Below are 19,375 nucleotides of genomic sequence, written 5' to 3' on the forward strand. Positions count from 1 at the left end.
GTAGTGGCCAATTCTTAGAGCGAGCTAACGGTAACCTAAAAATTTGCAACATTTGAGCTCTTACGCTTACGGAGATATATCCACAATAGCTCGTTTGACTGGGTCAACCCGCGTATATATACCAAATATCAATTTCGCGTATATATTTCAAATTTTCTATAGCATCAATAGTGCCTAAAATATAGCGTAATTTAAAAAATTACTATATCTATATCAGCATTCTGATTTGCCTCGCGCCGCCATAACTCGTGATCTTGGGTGGTCGACGCGGATCTACATACTAAATTTCAGATTTCTATCGGAAAATGAATTTTCCGTTTTTCCACGCTCCGAGTGGGCTGATTGGACAAATTTTATCACTTTATAAATCGGAGATATACAGGAGCATGTGTTCCAAATTTCTCTAGTTTCAATAGCGCCGAAATAAACTGCGTTCATACGGACTAGAGAGCTGCATGAGTGCCGAAAAAACGACTTCGAATTAACAATGCTCATATTGAGATGAGTGGCACCGAGTTCAAAACGAAAATTGTATGAGTGAAGAAGAATAAATAAGTTTGAGTCTGAGTATATGAGTTGCTTTGCCGAGTGTATGAGTTGCTGCGCTGCCAGCAACGAAAAAAAATAAGGAAAACACGAAGGGCAATGTAATTGTGGGTGGGCAAACCAGACGGCTGACACACGGCAAATTTAGCGTTGCAATTTCGTAGCGACAACACATTCTTTATGCGTACGAATGCTTTCATACCCTTCTCATAAATAACAAACAAACGAAAGACTATGTAATTTTGTAATACAATATATTTATTTGTTTAATTCATATTAGAATTGAGAAACATAATTTTATTTATATGATCTGGATTCGTGGATAGTAAACAGCGTTTCTCAGTAATCAAGTTTCTAGCCTTAGAAAATACTTTTACTTATACTTTGTATAATAATTAATTAATATAAAAGTTAATAAGATTATGGATAGATCGAAACATAACATAATGACATGAAAACACTAACATGCATGAGCAAGGCAAACCCTTTCAAAAGTTCGATATACTCTCTAAAGGGAAAGGGCAGAGAGAGAAGGAAAAAAAAATTTTGCTAGGTTATGAGTGCTGCCATGCAGATCTCTAACACGGACAGACGGACGAACAGCAAGATGGACATTGCACAAAACCAATATATTCATTTTACTTAACAAAAGTAAAATGAGTATAAAAATTGTATAATTTAAAGTAACATTTGTATCTCGTTATTAAGTTAAGTGGTTAGTAAATCGTCGAAACGAAGAAAATTTCTAAGGTTTCAACTTATTCCATTGTAAATAACAGATTGATTAATACAATTATTTATATTTTGTTCTCAGAATAACAAACGATGCAAGAGAAGATGAAATGGAAGAAAATATGGGCCAGGTTAATACCATGATAGGTAATCTCCGGAATATGGCGTTGGATATGGGCTCCGAGCTGGAAAATCAGAACCGTCAAATTGACCGAGTTAATCGCAAGGTACATTACATTATAAATACGCATAATACGTATTCCAGAGAAAATAATTTGTTTTCATGATACTTTCTGCAAAAAAAAAAAAATCAAATGAAGTTTACATATACTGCTGGTCTTGGATTAGACGAACTGGTACTTTCGTTAATATTTGCTTTATAACTTTTATTTGGAAAGCAATTGCCCGACTACGAGATCCCCTGAACCCTTCGAGCAACTGATATTTCAACAAGTAAGAACGTTGCAGTCAGGCGTTACCGACTGCGGAATACTCATTCACATCCCATCAGCAATTTAGTAGCTCAGTTTCGCCTTAATACTGTAGAAAATGCAGTTTTTCCCGATTTGGCACGCCCCTACTGGGCGTAGACACCTCATTTTTGGTCAGTTCTTAGAACGAGATAACGGTACCCTAACTGAAAAATTTGAATGCTTACGCTAAAAAATGTGAAAATTACAGAGTATTTTTCGATATGCCACGCCCCTAAAGAGGCGTAAAAATTATTTTTGAATCACTCTCTAAATTTGAAGCTTTTAGCTATTATATTTTAGGATATATAAACTTTTGCGGTTTGCCACGCCCCCTGTGGGTGGACATATATCCGACAAAACTTTTTGGTCTTGGGTGATCAGCCCGACTATATATACAACATTTGAGGTCTCTGGCATCAATAGTGTCCAAAATATAGCAGAAATTAAAAAATAACTATATCTTTAGGTCCGATTTGCCACGCCCCTGATAGCCGTAGACTTATAATCTTATAATTCACCATATGATTACCTTCTGAAAGATTCATTAAGATTGCATGTCTACCAAGGAAATTATTCAACAAATAAATTCTAATAATATTGCCCACACTGCAGCGCAGCCCAGGCGCAGTCGCTGCTAACTGCGCAGTCAGCAGAGCGCTTGCTTATATGCGTGTGGATGCGTGTGTATTTATGTGTGCATAAAAGAAGTGCAGAATAAGTAGAATATCAGCTTAGAGGGTTCAGGGTATCTCCTAGTCGAGCAGTCTTGACAAGATCCTTCTTACTTGTTTTGGCAATATTTCTGTTACACAGTCCCTGTGAGTGGGAGAAGTCTAAATTTTGACGTTCTCATATTTTTTAATACCACCTGAAAATGATTGAATTATTAATTTTTTTTTTTACCCAACCAAAAAAGCTGAATTTTTTAACATAAAACTTAGAAAATTGATGTGCGCGTAATTCATTGACCAACCGAAAAACCATTTTTTTTCATAGAATTTTCTACAGTCTTCGATTGCACAATTATCTCTTCAAATATAAACAAACTGTGAACAGGTGTTTTTCGAACTAGACTCCAACTTTCATATACAAACAAGTAAGAAGACTCTAGTCGAGACTGCTCGACTAGGAGATACCCTGAACCCTCTAATCTGATATTCTAATCACTCTGCACTTTTCGGCACACATACATACACACGAACGTATTAGAACGCGATCTGCTAACTGCGCAGTAAGCAGCGACTGCGCTAGGGCTGCGCTGCAGTGTGGGCAACATTCTAAGAATTTATTTGTTGAATCTAGACGTACAATCCTAATGAAACTTTCAGAACATAATCATAATATTTAAATGTAGGTATATTCCAAAGCAGAAACACTGGGACTACTTGACTTCTAATCACCCGCGTGTACGTCTTTCTTCTTCTTAACAGCTTGTCTCTACACGTTTTCTTTCATCCACGCCTTCTCAATCACTGACTTCGTCTTTTAATGGAGTTGCCAGCCTGTTGTTATTGTGTAACTAGGGTGCCACACCGCTCGACAACGCTTCTCATGCCACATTACATACATATATATTCTTGATCAGGGCGACGAGCTGAGTTGATTTGGCCCTGTCCGTCTGTCTGTCTGTCCGTATGTTTGAACGCGTCGATTTCCGAAGATATAAGAGCTAGAGACTTCAAATTTTTATCTTAAATGTTCGTACTTACAGCGCGGATATCGAGTTTATCATAAAAAATCGATAACTCATCCCAATCTTTTTTTATTGATAAAAAACCTTATCGAAAACCAGTTACAAAATTATATCTTCTACACCTTTATTGGTAGAGTCTCCAAATTATAATTTTAATGTATGCTTATATACAATTTTTAACAATTTCGGTTTTTGTTAAAATTTACCCTCCACCCTTATATTCACCCCCTCACCATCACTTTTGTAAAAAGAGTATTTCAAATATAAGAGACTTGTGCTTTGGCATATCATGCATATCTATGTTATAATCATAATCTGAAAGTTTCATGAAGATCGTATGTCCACAAAAAAGTTATTAAACAATTGAGATCTCATAGTAAGAACACACTGCCGCCCATGCGTGTTTATGCTTGTGTGTGTATGTGTGTGTAAATGTTTATGTGTATGTGTGTGTGTATGTATGTATGCCTGTGTGTGCGTGCGCGAAAAATTATTGAAATAGCTATTGCTCCAAGGGTTCAGGGGATCTCGTAGTAGAGCAGTCTCGACTAAAGCTTTCTTACTTGTTTTTTTTTTTTTTTGTTGCAAATTTATACAAATAGATATATAAACAACAAATCTTATCAATAAGAGCTTTGAAGATATGCAACTCTGCGAAAAATACAGGCTTTCACTCGAAAAGGATTAGTGGTGCTATTATTTTTTTTCGACATTTTTCGACTTTTTGAGATTTTTTTTAATTTTATAAAAATTATTAATATTTTTGGGATAATTCTTGTTTATTGCGATCATTAATTGCTTTCTGCTTATATACAAGCAAAAAGTATATCAATAGATTGATAAATGTACCTAGGAGAACTTCTTAAACTTTGCATTTCCAAAATTTTCGCAGCTATATGTGTGCATAGAAGAAGTGCAGAATGATTAAAATATCAGCCTTGAGGGTTCAGGGTATCTCCTAGTCGAGCAGTCCCGATTAGAGCACCTTTGCTTAATTTGTCTTTGGAAACTTCTGTGTTCTAGGTTTTAAACTGTAAGAGATATAAGCTTTTGCGGTTTGCCACACCCCCTGTGGGCGGACATATAGTCGCCGTAGCTTTCTGGTCTTGGGTGGTCAGTCTGTGGATATATACCAAATTTGAGGTCTCTAGTGACAAAAATTTAGTAGAATTACAAAAATCACTATATCTTCAGGTCCGATTTACCACGCCTCTAGTGAGTCTAGACATATAGTTGTGCATTAATCTTTATAGAATCATAACATTAGCTTGAGTTAAAGTTTGATCCGATTTGCCACACCCCCAATGGGAGTATATATATTCACCATTGCTTTTTGATCTTGGGTGGTCGACGCGGATCGACATAATAAATTTCAACTTTCTAGCTCTTCAACTAATATAATTTCTGGCATATCGGAAAAGGCATTTTCATAATATAAATCGGATATATACACGAGTATGCGTTCCAAATTTCAATTCTCTAGCTTCAATACTGCCGAAATAAATTGCGTTCATACAGACAGACAGGCAGCCAGACGAACATTCCACAAAACCAATATACTAATTTTACTTTCGTGAATGAGCATAATAAATACTCATTTCTAAGACGGAAAGGCGAATTTGTAAGATATATAAACAATATAAAAATCTACATTTTCGATTTTTTTTTTTAAATTCTGCCACATACAAATTCTCACAACAATCAAATAGCATGTTTTTCAAAAGTAAACGAGATGAAACGTGTGCAGTTCATCTGGGGAAAACAGCTTTTTATATTGAATGTAACACCGTAGGAGACTCGCAGAAAGTATTTATATTCTTGGCAAAGTGGTGAGCTGAGTCTGTTAGTCTTAGTCTTTTCGTACAAATTTTTGTACATTCTGCATCCGTTTTAAGCTAATCGATTAAGAGCTGTCAAACTTTTTAAAAAAGAAACGTGGCAGACCCCGTACATTAAAAGAATTATTATTCAAAATAATGTCCTATTGTAAAGTAAATGCAGCTTATCTCTGAACTGTGTATGAAGTTTTTAGACACATTCACGAAAGTGAAATGAGTATATTGGTTTTGTGCAATGTCCGTCTTGCTGTCCGTCCGTCTATGAGGTATGAACGCAATCTATTTCGGCGCTATTGAAGCTAGAGACTTGAAATTTGGAACACATACTCGTGTATATCTCCGATTTATATAGTGTTAAATTTTCCCGATCCGCCCACTAGGGGCGTGGCAAATCGGAAAATGCATTTTCCGATATACCAGAAATCATGTTTGTTGAAGAGCTAGAGAGCTGAAATTTGGTATGTAGGTCCGCGCCGACCACCCAAGATCACAAGCTATGGCCGATATATCTGCGCCCCTTAGGGGCGTGGCAAATCGGATAAAACTGTATCTCCTAAAGTTATAAACCTAAAATGCTGAAATTTTGCACGTAAGCTGATGTTTTGAATCTATGAAGATGGGTAAAACAAGTAAGAAAGCTCCAGTCGAGACTGCTCGACTAGGAGATACCCTGAAGCCTCCAAGCTGATATTCTAATCATTCTGCACTTCTTTTATGCACACATACATACACATGCATCCACACGCACGCATAAGCCTGCGTTCTGCTAACTGCGCAGTAAGCAGCGACTGCGCTTGGGCGCAGACATACTATCTTAATGAAACTTTCAGAGCGTAATCATATGGTGAATATGTGTGTACATTCCAAAGCTAGTACTTGAAATGCTTTTTTTTTACAAATTGAGTGAGAAGGGGGCGTGGTATCCAAAATCTGTAAATTTCAAAATCTTTGTATCGATTAACCTTATATACAACGCAAATTTGAAGACCCCAGGTCTAAAAATGTTCAAATTAGACTAAAAAAAAAAACAAAATCAATTTTTCGATTATTCTCGATAAAAAAGTTATCGGACAATTTATCGAAAAAATTAAGCAAACTCGTACTGCGTATGGTACTCACGAGTATGCATGCCAAATTTCAGCTCTCTAGCTCTTATAACTTCTGAGATCGACGCACTCATACGGACAGACGGACAGGGCTATATCGACTCAGCTCGTCGCGCTGATCAAGAATATATATATATACTTTGTGGGGTCTGCCACGCCTCTTTCTGCCCGTTACATACTTTTTCACAAAACCATTATACCCTGATTTCCCATTTGCAATGGGTTCAGGGTATAAAAATTATATGTATATCTACGCCTACTAGGGGCGTGGTAAATCGGACTTGAACATATAGTGATTTTTCGAATTCTGCTAATTTGAAATTTCGTATATATACGCAGGTTGATCACCCAAGTCCAACGAGCTATGGTAGATATATGTATGTATGTCCACCCATAGGGGGCGTGGCAAACCGCAAAAGTTTATATCTCCTACAGGTTAAAAGCTAGAAGCTTCAAATTTGAATACTTAAGTTACTGGTAGCCTACTCTATCGATGCCCCAAAAATAATTTTTACGCCTCTTTAGGGGCGTGGCTTCTCGAAAAATACCCTGTAATTTTCACATTTTTTGAGCGTAAGAATTCAAATTTTGCATTTAGGTAACCGGTTGCTCGTTCTAAGAACTGGCAAAAATGAGGAGTCTACGGCCAATAGGGGCGTGGCAATCGGCATTTGCGTCAGCCATCTATTTATGCATATAGCTTATAGATATTCATAATACGAAAAGAAACATTTCTATGAATTAAAAAAAAAATATAAAAGAAGCTAAAATAACAAAAATTTGCAATTTACAAAAAAGTGTTTTCAGCGGGATTTGAACTCGCACCCAAGCCGAATAGCATGTTCATGTCAAAATATCTAAAATAAAGATCGCCGGCTCTTCAGCCTACAGCACCACCGCGTCGTTTCGATTAAGTGTAGTTAAAACGAAATCACATTATTGTTATGACGCCACATAGCAAAGAAAAGCCAGTGTAGCGGCTGGAAATTCAAAAACAATGCAAAGACAAATCAATCGCAGCGAGATGCTTAGAATATACTAGAGTACGCTTTTATGTGTATGTACATACATACACACATACAAATGAGCGCGTGTATAAGTCTGGAATGCTTGATGCTATGCGTGCAGACTTACATATATACATATATACTTATGTATGCATTTGCGTATATGTATTTGAGGGCTATTTAAGAAGAAACAAATTTAAACTTATAAAATTATTCGACTAAGAAAATGAAAAGTATTAAGTGCCATTCAGTCAAGCTCGCACTTTCCCAATAAAATATCTATTTTATAAAAAACGAAATATGTATGAAAAAAATAAATAAATAACATAGTAGAGGTTCGAACCTCCCCTACTCTAACATTACTTGCGTCGCCTTTAGCACCCGCACCACTGCTTTGCTTGACCAGCTAGTTGCTAAATAGAATAGCTTAATAGGAGAGCGTCATTAGACAAAACTACAGTAACGGCTAGAAAGTCCAGAAATCAATCGAAATTCTAAGAATGTGCGAAAAGGCGCACTTCTGTCTGTACGCATAGAATAGACGATGAGTGTGTGCACATGCATAGGAAAATCGCGCTGATCTGCTGTTAGCTTGATGCCGGTATCCAATATATGGATATAAATTTATATCAAAATTGTATAAATTATATATTTATGTAATTTGAATACAAAAGCTATCGATGAATTTCCAATTTTAATGGCATCATGACGTGTTTTTTGTTGCGCACAAGACTTGAAAATTGCACTATATACTATGGTTGATAGCGTTTGGGCTGTGAATGAGTCTTCTGCAATCGGTATCGCCCGACTGCAACGTTCTTACTTGTTCTTAATTTGTTTTTATATTACTATCGTATTTCCTAATTTCTAACTCATACAATCAAACAACTAATAAGCTAATACATATGTATTTTTTGTACATTCTTATTGCAGGGTGAATCTAACGAAGCAAGAATAGCTGTAGCCAATCAACGAGCCCACCAGCTTTTAAAATAAGCCGATCTCAACTGATGCATGTACATACCAAAATTTATTCAAAGGGTATCAGTGTTATATAAAAAAGATGAGTTTCTTGTAACTGCTTAGTGCTCCAACAGTTGTAAATAACATGAACATATTGAATTAAATAAATAAATTATTTTTACCACAATTGTCAAGCTCTTAAATGCTCAATATGCATATTAAGCAATTTTATCCTCATATTGAAGCATATAAATATATATACATTTTTGCAAATTAAAAAAAAAAATACTTGTTTTTTAAAATCCTCTATGAAAAAATATTTTTGCTCATATAGGACTTCAAATATTATATTAAATCTATTATATAATTTAGAGCTAGTTTAATTTTATATGCATTACGAATGCAACTCATTCGTAATATTTTTATTTTGAAACCCGTCTATGAATCTGATCATTTTCATATAATTTTTTCAATAGCGAACATACATGTATGTATGTATACAGCTATATAAGAAAGATAAATTGATAAATATGTATATAAGTAGAAAATGTTGATCCTATGAGAAAAATTAAGTTTTCAATTGAATCTGACAAAAGCGCATGGCATATACATATAGTTCTATATAAATGTATGTTCGTACAAATGAGATTATGTGTGTGCTTTATTACATTCTGATATTCGCAATTGCGATAGAGCTTTAATATAACTGTCAGCTGATACTTTAGTTCAGATCTGCAACTATATTGTGAATGCATCGCACATCTCCACTGACGGTGTTAGGTTTTCCTTACCTTGTTTTTATACCCTTAACCCAATGAAAATGGGAAATCAGGGTAAACTGTTTTTTTAGAAGAAGGAGCCGTTGCAGACCCTATAAAATAAATATTTACACTATTGATCAGGGCGACGAGTTGAGTCGATTTAGCCTTGTCAGTCTGTCCATATGTTTGAACGCGTCGATCTCAGACGATATAAGAGCTAGAAACTTAAAATTTAAAACGCGCGCTTTTTTTCTTTACAATCGATAACTTGTCCCGTTATTTTTTTTTATAGATTAAAAACAATATCGAAAATCAGTAATTAATTTATATTTCTACATCTTCAGAGCTAGAGTCGCCAAATTTTAAATGTAGATTCATATTTACCTTTATAGAGTTCAGATTTTCGTTCATATCTACCCACCCACTCCTATATTTAAATATGAGTTGCTCGAAGGGCTCTGGGGATCGAATCGAGCAGTTTCGACTAGAGCTTCCATACTTGATGCGGGTTTGTGAATGAATGTAGCTTTTATTTGCTTATTATAATTTATATATATATAATATAAAACTCTTTCTAATTTTGTGTGAATATTATTTCAATTACACTACATTCTCATGTCTTCGAAACCTAAAAAAAAAAAAAAAAAATCAATTCAAGATTTGAAAATCAAATTTATTATAAGAATCTCATAACATTTCTGTATCTATTATGGTATTTAAATATTCGCAGGCGAAATAATGAAAAAAAAAAAAATATTGCTTTTAGAAGTGAAAAAATAACGATTTGTAAAGCGGTATACAAAATTAGATAAATCTGTATAAACTTACCAATCATTTATGGATTTTTTTTTTATTATTAAGACACGTAATTTCACTACTTAACGTAGGTATTTATTATGCGGAAGAAAAATGTACATTTTTGTATCCGTTTGAAATGAATTTAGGTAAAATTTATAACATGAATAGGATGAAATTGTTTAACATTTATTGCTCACTATAAAATGTTATTAAATTCATCTAACTAACAGATTGTAAAAGTACGTAAATATTATCGAAATTTAAATAAATTATCGTTCAAGCAATACTTTTGGTAATTAAACTTATCTTTTATATTTCTTTGGTGTGGATCGGTATACTGTCCCTTCATTAATTACTATTTTCATTGGTAACTAGTCATATATCCGAGTTGTGCTCTGAAGATCAGGTATAGCCAAAAATGTTAAGTTGGCGGACCACTATACTTCGTATTTGCTCGGTTCGGTCGCCGGAGGCTCGAGCCTCCGAGCCGGAGGGTCGAGGCATAGCAATGCGCTGTATCTCAGTGGTGAAAATGCCCATTTTATGTCCATTACTCATAGATTACTTCTCGCCTATATGCATTAAAATACCGATTACAAGCTCCATTACTTTCTTAACAAATGGCCGCGTTTCCTCCCGAGTGCATGACAAATAAAATAATAATAAAAACAAGTAAGAAAGCTCTAGTCGAGACTGCTCGACTATGAAATCCCCTGAACCCTTCTAAGAATTGATATTTCAATAATTATTCGCGTCTTTCTGCTTGCACAAGAAACATACACACAGAGGCAAGCACGCATAAACACGCATGGATAGCAGTGTTGGCTTACTATGAGAACTCAATTGTTCAATAACTTTTCTTGTCGATAGACTATCGCCACTAACCAGAGAACACATAGACTAGACAACTAGTGGAAAGCTTTTTGCACGCTTTTTTTGAGGCTTTAGCACCCCAGACAGCTTTGGACTCGCTCGGCTCCTTACTTTTAGGTTCGAGCTACGAAAAAATACGAACGCACAATCATTTCGCTTCATGCGCTCGACCGAGATGGTCAACTTTTGAACAAAAGATCCCTCTATGCTCAATGTTTCCCTTGCTCTCTCTCTCTCTCTCTCTGCTCTCTGCTCTCTGCTCTCTGCTCTCTCGAATGTGTATATGTATGTATACATGTGAGGCTCACATTGTGAGCACAAGCAGCAGCTCACGAAAATTGAAATTTCTTCGCACCAAGAACCCATGTCTTCCCTTCTGAGTGAAGAGTATACCGAACTTTTCAAACCGTTTGCCATGCGTTTTCGTTATTATTTGTGGGAAGAGTATGAAAGCGTTGGTGCGCATAATGAAAATGTTTTCGCGACGAGCATGCACACATACACTGTCCCTTGCTACATGTACTATGAGCATTTGTATGCCTGTGTGCAAAGCCCTTGCTGGCAATAGCAATTTGAAATCCTAGCATTTGCATTTGGTCGATCTTGTGAAGTGCTCACACTTACATAAATATGTTTGATTGTGTGTACGCAGGGGCCGCGATGCTCACAAATGATGGGGTAATCATTGTAGAAGCAGTTCAGTGCCTTTATATGTATGTGCGTGAGTGTATGTTTATATGTGTATGCATGCGACATGAGCATTGACGTGTGCCTACGACAACTTTGAATTGTGTGAACGATTTTGGGTTTGACCGGAAGAGGCGCGCTTACATTTAAGTAGATGATTAACTAAAGTAACAAGTGCACTTCCTATTACTTTAAAAGGTATTTTTTAATTGCATGATTTTTATGACATCTAACAGATGCACTCTTTAAAATGGGTCCATTTAGCCAGTATATGTATGTATGTACATACATATGCTTCTTATTAAAAAGGTAAATTTCACCTGTATATGTGCAGGTACAAGGGATCGACAATCGCATTCCAATTTGGCCACAGGGATTGATCAGGTACTACATTTTTAGCAAAAATCATTCTGATAGGCAAACCCACGACCATTGAAATAAAATCATCTACTTAAATATAAGCGCGCCTCTTCAATTAAAACCCAAAATCGTTCACACAATTCTAAGTTGTCGTAGGCACACGTCAATGCTCATGTCGCATGCATACACATATAAACATACACTCACGCACATACATATAAAGGCACTGAACTGCTTCTACAATGATTACCCCATCATTTGTGAGCATCGCGGCCCCTGCGTACACACAATCAAACATATTTATGTAAGTGTGAGCACTTCACAAGATCGACCAAATGCAAATGCTAGGATTTCAAATTGCTATAGCCAGCAAGGGCTTTGCACACAGGCATACAAATGCTCATAGTACATGTAGCAAGGGACAGTGTATGTGTGCATGCTCGTCGCGAAAACATTTTCATTATGCGCACCAACGCTTTCATACTCTTCCCACAAATAATAACGAAAACGCATGGCAAACGGTTTGAAAAGTTCGGTATACTCTTCACTCAGAAGGGAAGACATGGGTTCTTGGTGCGAAGAAATTTCAATTTTCGTGAGCTGCTGCTTGTGCTCACAATGTGAGCCTCACATGTATACATACATATACACATTCGAGAGAGCAGAGAGCAGAGAGCAGAGAGCAGAGAGAGAGAGAGAGAGAGAGCAAGGGAAACATTGAGCATAGAGGGATCATTTGTTCAAAAGTTGACCATCTCGGTCGAGCGCATGAAGCGAAATGATTGTGCGTTCGTATTTTTTCGTAGCTCGAACCTAAAAGTAAGGAGCCGAGCGAGTCCAAAGCTGTCTGGGGTGCTAAAGCCTCAAAAAAAGCGTGCAAAAAGCTTTCCACTAGTTGTCTAGTCTATGTGTTCTCTGGTTAGTGCTATCGCTGAATCGTAATCATGACATTGAAATACATGCACGTGCCAAAGCAGAAGTCTCTAGTATTTGAAATACAAATATGTTGGTAAGGAGATGGATATAGGGGTGGGGGTTAAATTTCAACAAAAATCGAAAGCATCTCGGTCAAGCGCATGAAGCGAAATGATTGTGCTTTCGTATATTTTCGTAGTCCGAACCTAAAAGTGAAGGGCCGAGCAAATGCGAAGTGGTCTGGGAGATTACGCTCCAAAAAAAAGTGTGCAAAACACCTTACACTACGTGTCCGGTCTATATGTTCTCTGTTTAGTGGTCGAGCGCATGAGGCGAAATGATTGTGTTTTTTTATGTTTTCGTAGCCTGAACCCAAAAACTGAGGAGCCGAGCAAATACGAAGTTGTGTGGGACCACTAACCAGAGAACACATAGACTAGACATCTAGAACAAATTTTTTCACCGACGAAAATATGCGCTGAGGAGACTACACAACTTCGTATTTGCTCGGCTCAGTCTCTTGAGGCTCAAGCAGTGAAAATATCGCACGACAAAATCAGTGTGCTGCAAGCGCTCAAACGAAATGATGCCATTCTTATATGAAGCACGGCTATGCGCCATTTGTCCTACGCTGTCTCTCACTCTCTCTCACTCTATCTCTCTCTCTATGGCCTCTCAAATAGCAGCAGCGCACAGAAATTGAAAATTGTTCGCGACGATCCCAGCTCTTTCCTTTTGAGTGAAGGGTATACCGAAATCATAAAAGCGTTTGTCACGCTTATGCAAACAACATGTAAGCGTTTCGATGGTTATTCGTGGAAAGTAGAGCTGGGAAAACCATCGATGGAGCCGTCCATCGATGGAAAAAATAATCGATTATATCGATGGTTCCATCAAACATTTTTTCCTTTCAAATTTTAAACTTTTTTTTGTATAAAGGCCGTACTTTTCATAATAGAAATAAATGTAAATAATGCTCTTGTAATTTCATACTTTTCCTTGTACATATTTACAGAATAAGAATAAATATAGATATGTATAGAATATAGAATATATATAGAGAAAATATAAAATTAAATTTTCAGTTCCAAAACACAACACAAATTCAACATAACGATTTTAAAGATAACTTAAATATATCAAGCGTAATCATTTCAGCCACTGAATTAGCAAGACATGTTTTTTTCGCCGAGCTGGGGGCGTATTGATCCAATTTTGGAGCAGCTGTTTCAACTTGGTCTCTTACCACGAAGGGTAATATGTTCCATCATATTAGAAGTGTTGCCGCTCGTGCGGTACTCTTTTCCGCAATGACGGCATTTGACAAGCATGTTCATCAGTTTCTCAAAATGTGACCAAACTTCTGATGTGGTTTTTATACCCTGAACCCATTTTCAATGGGAAATCAGGGTATAATGGTTTTGTTGAAATGTATGTAACAGGCAGAAGGAGGCGTGGCAGACCCCACAAAGTATATATATTCTTGATCAGGGCGACGAGCTGAGTTGATTTGGCCCTGTCCGTCTGTCTGTCCGTCTGTCCGTCCGTCCGTCTGTCCGTCTGTCCGTATGTATGAACGCGTCGATTTCAGAAGATATAAGAGCTAGAGACTTCAAATTTTTTTTTAAATGTCCGTAATTACAGCGCGCATATCAAGTTTATCATTAAAAACCGATAACTCATCCCGATCTTTTTTTATCGATAAAAAACCTTATCGAAAACCAGTTATAAAATTATATCTTCTACACCTTTATTGCTAGAGTCTCCAAATTTTTAATGTATGCTTATATGCAATTTATACAATTTCGGTTTTTGTTAAAATGTACCCCAACCTCTAAATTCACCCCCTCACCCTCACTTTTGTAAAAAGCGTATTTCAAATACTAGAGACTTGTGCTTTGGCAATTACATGCATATTCATGTTATAATCATAATCTGAAAGTTTCATGAAGATCGTACGTCCATAAAAAAAGTTATTAAACAATTAAGTTCTCATAGTAAGCGCACACTGCAGCCCATGCGTGTTTATGCGTGGGTGCTTGTGTGTGTATGTGTTCGTGTATGTGTTTGTGTATGTGTATGTATGTGTTTGTGTGTGTGTATGTGAGTGTGTGGATGCGTTTGTGTCTGTATGAGTGTGTGTGTATGTATGCCTGTGTGTGCGTACGTGCGTGTGTGTGTGTGCGTGTTTCTTGTGTAAGCTGAAAGTTGCGAAAAATTATTGAAATATCTATTCAGGGTATCTCGTAGTCGAGCAGTCTCGACTAGAGCTTTCTTACTTGTTTTTTTTTTCGTTTCGTGCTAGGCTCATTGGATTCAGTCAATGCATTTGAAGATGCAATTGTAGTGGAGGCATTGCAGGTTTTATCTAAAATGTGAAAAATACGTTCAGGCTAGAAAATATCACTTTTTTTAACGTAAAGTGTCCCTCCACAGGGTATAAAATACTTACTTGAAACGACAAACTTGTCCATGTTGAAGAAAAACTACCAATGTTTAACAATGTCCATATACTATGCTTGTCAACTATTTATTAAATTTCCAAAAAATAGATCAAGTACGCAAACAATAAATATTATTTTGTTACAAAAGAAAATTTCACATGTGTTTGATATGTTACTCAAAGCGGCGATAAATCGATATCGACAAAAGTCCAATCATATATCATAAAAATTAAAGTCCATCGATATAATCGATGGGAAGGGTATGAAAGCGTTGATACGCATACAGAATATGATTTCGCGACGGGCAAGCACACACACACTTGCAGTCTCTGGAAACATGTGTGCTCACACATTTGTGGCCTGTGTGCGTAACATTTGCTGCCTGAGCAAATTGTAATGCCAAAAATTTACCGTTGATTGGCCTTTGAATGAGCACATACATTTGCATTCATATGTATATGTATGTTAGACGTCTGCATGATTACATTCACAACAAATCCACATTGAGTACATTCGAACTAAGTAGAATATGAGTGAGTGAAAAGGACAGAATGAGACGAATGTGTATACTACTGTTTCGCAAGACGAACATGTTGTGTCTCATGCCGAATGACTGAGTATAACCACTGACCAGAGAACACATAGACTAGACATGTAGAACAAACTTTTTCAACACCGAAAAAATGCGCTGAACGGACCGGACAACTTCGTATTTGGTCGGCTCGGTCTTCTGAGGCTCAAGCAGTGAAAATAAGGCAAGACAAAATCAGTGTGCTGCGACTGCTGCCACGAAATGCACGCATTACAAAATGAAGCACGGCTATGCGCTCTTTTTCCCTTACTCACTCTCTCCCTCTCTTTATGCTCTCTCTCTCTCTCTCTATATGGTCTCTCAAATAGCAGCAGCGCACAGAAATTGAATATTGTTCGCGACGATCCCAGCTCTTTCCTTTTGAGTGAAGGGTATACCGAAATCATAAAAGCGTTTGTCACGCTCATGCAAGCAACATGTAAGCGTTTCGATGGTTATTCGTGGCAAGGGTATGAAAGCGTTGATACGCATAAACAATATTATTTCGCGACGGGCAAGTACACACACACTTGTAGTCCCTTGCTACATATATGAGCATTTGTGACCTGCGTTCGTTACTCTTGCTGCTTGTAGCAATTTTAAAGCCCAGCATTTGCATTTGGTCGGTCTTACGGACTGTCATAACCACTTTAAACAGATGTACTATGTATGAACATACATACATATGTACATAAGTACATTTATATATTATTATTGCTAATCATGTTTATAAATGTGTTTATATCCGTAAATAATTATATATAATTAAAATTATTTTATACACATTTTTAACCGAAAAAATTATCGTAAAACACTACTAACTTTATTAAATGCTTTGCAATATATGAAATACACATGTCATATTATACTCAAGCTTTACTCATTATTGTCAAAAATTTCTAATTAAGTCATAATGGCCCATTTGATAGTCACCCTACGATTCAAATCATACAAAATTTACAAACTACTAAATCCAGAGACAATTAGCTTGCCATCCCATACAAGCATACACATACACAAATGTATGTATGCATGTGCTCACTTCACAAGGCAGACCAACGGTAAATTTTGGGCTGATGATAGACGAAAATACTGAGAAAGAATTGAGTTTCGCGACGCACGCACACAAAAGCACATACACGTAGCAAGGATGTAAGTGTGTGTGTGCATGCTCGTCACGAAAATGTATTCTTTCTGTGCACAACAGCCTGTGCAAATTGTGAGCACATGCATACATACATTTGTGTATGTGTATGCTTGTATGGGATGGCAAGCTAATTGTCTCTGGATTTAGTAGTTTGTAAATTTTGTATGATTTGAATCGTAGGGTGACTATCAAATGGGCCATTATGACTTAATTAGAAATTTTTGACAATAATGAGTAAAGCTTGAGTATAATATGACATGTGTATTTCATATATTGCAAAGCATTTAATAAAGTTAGTAGTGTTTTACGATAATTTTTTCGGTTAAAAATGTGTATAAAATAATTTTAATTATATATAATTATTTACGGATATAAACACATTTATAAACATGATTAGCAATAATAATATATAAATGTACTTATGTACATATGTATGTATGTTCATACATAGTACATCTGTTTAAAGTGGTTATGACAGTCCGTAAGACCGACCAAATGCAAATGCTGGGCTTTAAAATTGCTACAAGCAGCAAGAGTAACGAACGCAGGTCACAAATGCTCATATATGTAGCAAGGGACTACAAGTGTGTGTGTACTTGCCCGTCGCGAAATAATATTGTTTATGCGTATCAACGCTTTCATACCCTTGCCACGAATAACCATCGAAACGCTTACATGTTGCTTGCATGAGCGTGACAAACGCTTTTATGATTTCGGTATACCCTTCACTCAAAAGGAAAGAGCTGGGATCGTCGCGAACAATATTCAATTTCTGTGCGCTGCTGCTATTTGAGAGACCATATAGAGAGAGAGAGAGAGAGCATAAAGAGAGGGAGAGAGTGAGTAAGGGAAAAAGAGCGCATAGCCGTGCTTCATTTTGTAATGCGTGCATTTCGTGGCAGCAGTCGCAGCACACTGATTTTGTCTTGCCTTATTTTCACTGCTTGAGCCTCAGAAGACCGAGCCGACCAAATACGAAGTTGTCCGGTCCGTTCAGCGCATTTTTTCGGTGTTGAAAAAGTTTGTTCTACATGTCTAGTCTATGTGTTCTCTGGTCAGTGGTATAACGAAAGAAGAGCAAAGTGAAATGAAAACTTCGAAAACACTCGAACTACTCAAGTAGTTCGAAGAATATTTTGTGTATTCATTTTGTGCTTTGAGAAATTATGAGCAGACGTGCGAAATGGAAGCGGAAGCTGCAGGAAAAAATGTATGTATTTTTCGGCAAATACCAGCGAGTTGTTTTTGTGTTTTGTTTTGTTGTGTTTTAGTTTTACTAACAAAATGTGTAGTTGTGACCGTCTATATATGTTTTCTGTGTTGATATTTGCAGATTTAATATTTATTTGGTCAATAGCTTCGAACCCTGATAGCATTAATAAAATTATGTTTTTTAATTCTAATATTATTAATTAATTATTTGTAATAAATATATAACTTAAAAATTCCACAACAAAAAATACATTGCACACATATTTCTTTATTTTTTCCTCTTTCTTTTAACAGATACACACAGCAGAAAACAGCTGACAATATTCGAATGTATTCAATATACAACATTTAATAGCTTCTGCTGCTCACTCACTCACCTCGTTTCTTTTCGGGTATATTTTTGTGCAGCCGAGAGAAACACGAATTTAGTCGCTCACTCATTCTCATTTCGTTTTGTACAAGTTTTCACTCAATTCAATGATAACTTTGTAAAGTTGAATGTGCTTTTTTATTAATGCAGACGTCTAATGTATGTATGAGATGGGATAATAATTGTCTGGCGATTCAGTAGTTTGTCAATTTTGTACTGTTTGAATTGTAGAGTGACTGTCAAATGAGCCTTTATGACTTAATCAGTAATTTTGGCAGTAAAGATCATTGTGCCACTGTTTGGTTGGTGTTACGGATATCCACTTCACGCAAATGTATATTTACATAATTACGTACATCTATATACTAATTTATCTAATAATATACATAGTAATATATCCATCAGCACTCACCCACACTTAAACACGACACCAAAGCCACGATCCCCTTCATAACTCAACATAAACAAATCGCCCTAGCGACTACTTATAAACAAATCGCCTCAGCAACAATCATCCCATCGTCCACTTATATAAACGAGTCGCACTCCAACGCATCGAACCCTTCTCGTGGGAACTGCATATTCAGCATATTTGGGAGTCACCAATCAGGAGCGATCAGGCCACTCACTTCACCAAAATCACGCCACCATCGATATACATTTCTAGCTATATAAGACAAACAATTTTCAATCACAGCTCAGTTTTAATTCAGCTCTAAGACCACTTGTACTCTGTTGTAAGTTATTAAGAATAAATATTTTTTTTTTTTATTCAAACTATAACGTCGGTCTTATTATTGGCGCAGCCGGTAGGATTGGTTTGGTGAATAATTAAGATCATCATTCTAATCCGCTAAAGTACTACGTGACCTCTCGCGT

At 36.5% G+C, this 19,375-nt stretch overlaps 1 protein-coding gene and 1 long non-coding RNA gene across 8 annotated transcripts in view; one reads left to right on the top strand and one right to left on the bottom strand.

The window, feature by feature from the left end:
• Positions 1-8,545, top strand: part of Snap25 (Synaptosomal-associated protein 25kDa) — a 207,751-nt gene extending 199,206 nt beyond the window's left edge. For all 6 annotated transcript variants that reach the window (XM_089461738.1, XM_089461743.1, XM_089461741.1 and 3 more), the window contains 2 exons: positions 1,361-1,505; positions 8,329-8,545. In XM_089461738.1, coding sequence (XP_089317864.1) covers positions 1,361-1,505; positions 8,329-8,391 — 208 coding nt within the window. In that variant the 3' untranslated portion in view covers positions 8,392-8,545. The remainder of the gene's footprint in view (positions 1-1,360; positions 1,506-8,328) is intronic.
• A 5,164-nt stretch (positions 8,546-13,709) lies between these two features.
• On the bottom strand, positions 13,710-15,470 carry LOC149270957 (uncharacterized). 2 transcript variants are annotated; one of them, XR_016268474.1, is made up of 3 exons: positions 15,205-15,401; positions 15,032-15,120; positions 13,710-14,953 (listed from the first exon to the last, which is right to left on the bottom strand). It is a non-coding gene; the product is annotated as an uncharacterized LOC149270957 (long non-coding RNA). The 2 variants fall into 2 exon arrangements; XR_016268473.1 differs by having other exon boundaries at positions 13,710-15,120; positions 15,205-15,470.
• Positions 15,471-19,375: the final 3,905 nt, after the last annotated feature.

Source organism: Drosophila arizonae, chromosome 2 (assembly GCF_054131065.1).
Source record: "Drosophila arizonae isolate 15081-1271.41 chromosome 2, UAZ_ARI_1.0, whole genome shotgun sequence".
NCBI classification, from domain to species: Eukaryota; Metazoa; Arthropoda; class Insecta; order Diptera; family Drosophilidae; genus Drosophila; species Drosophila arizonae.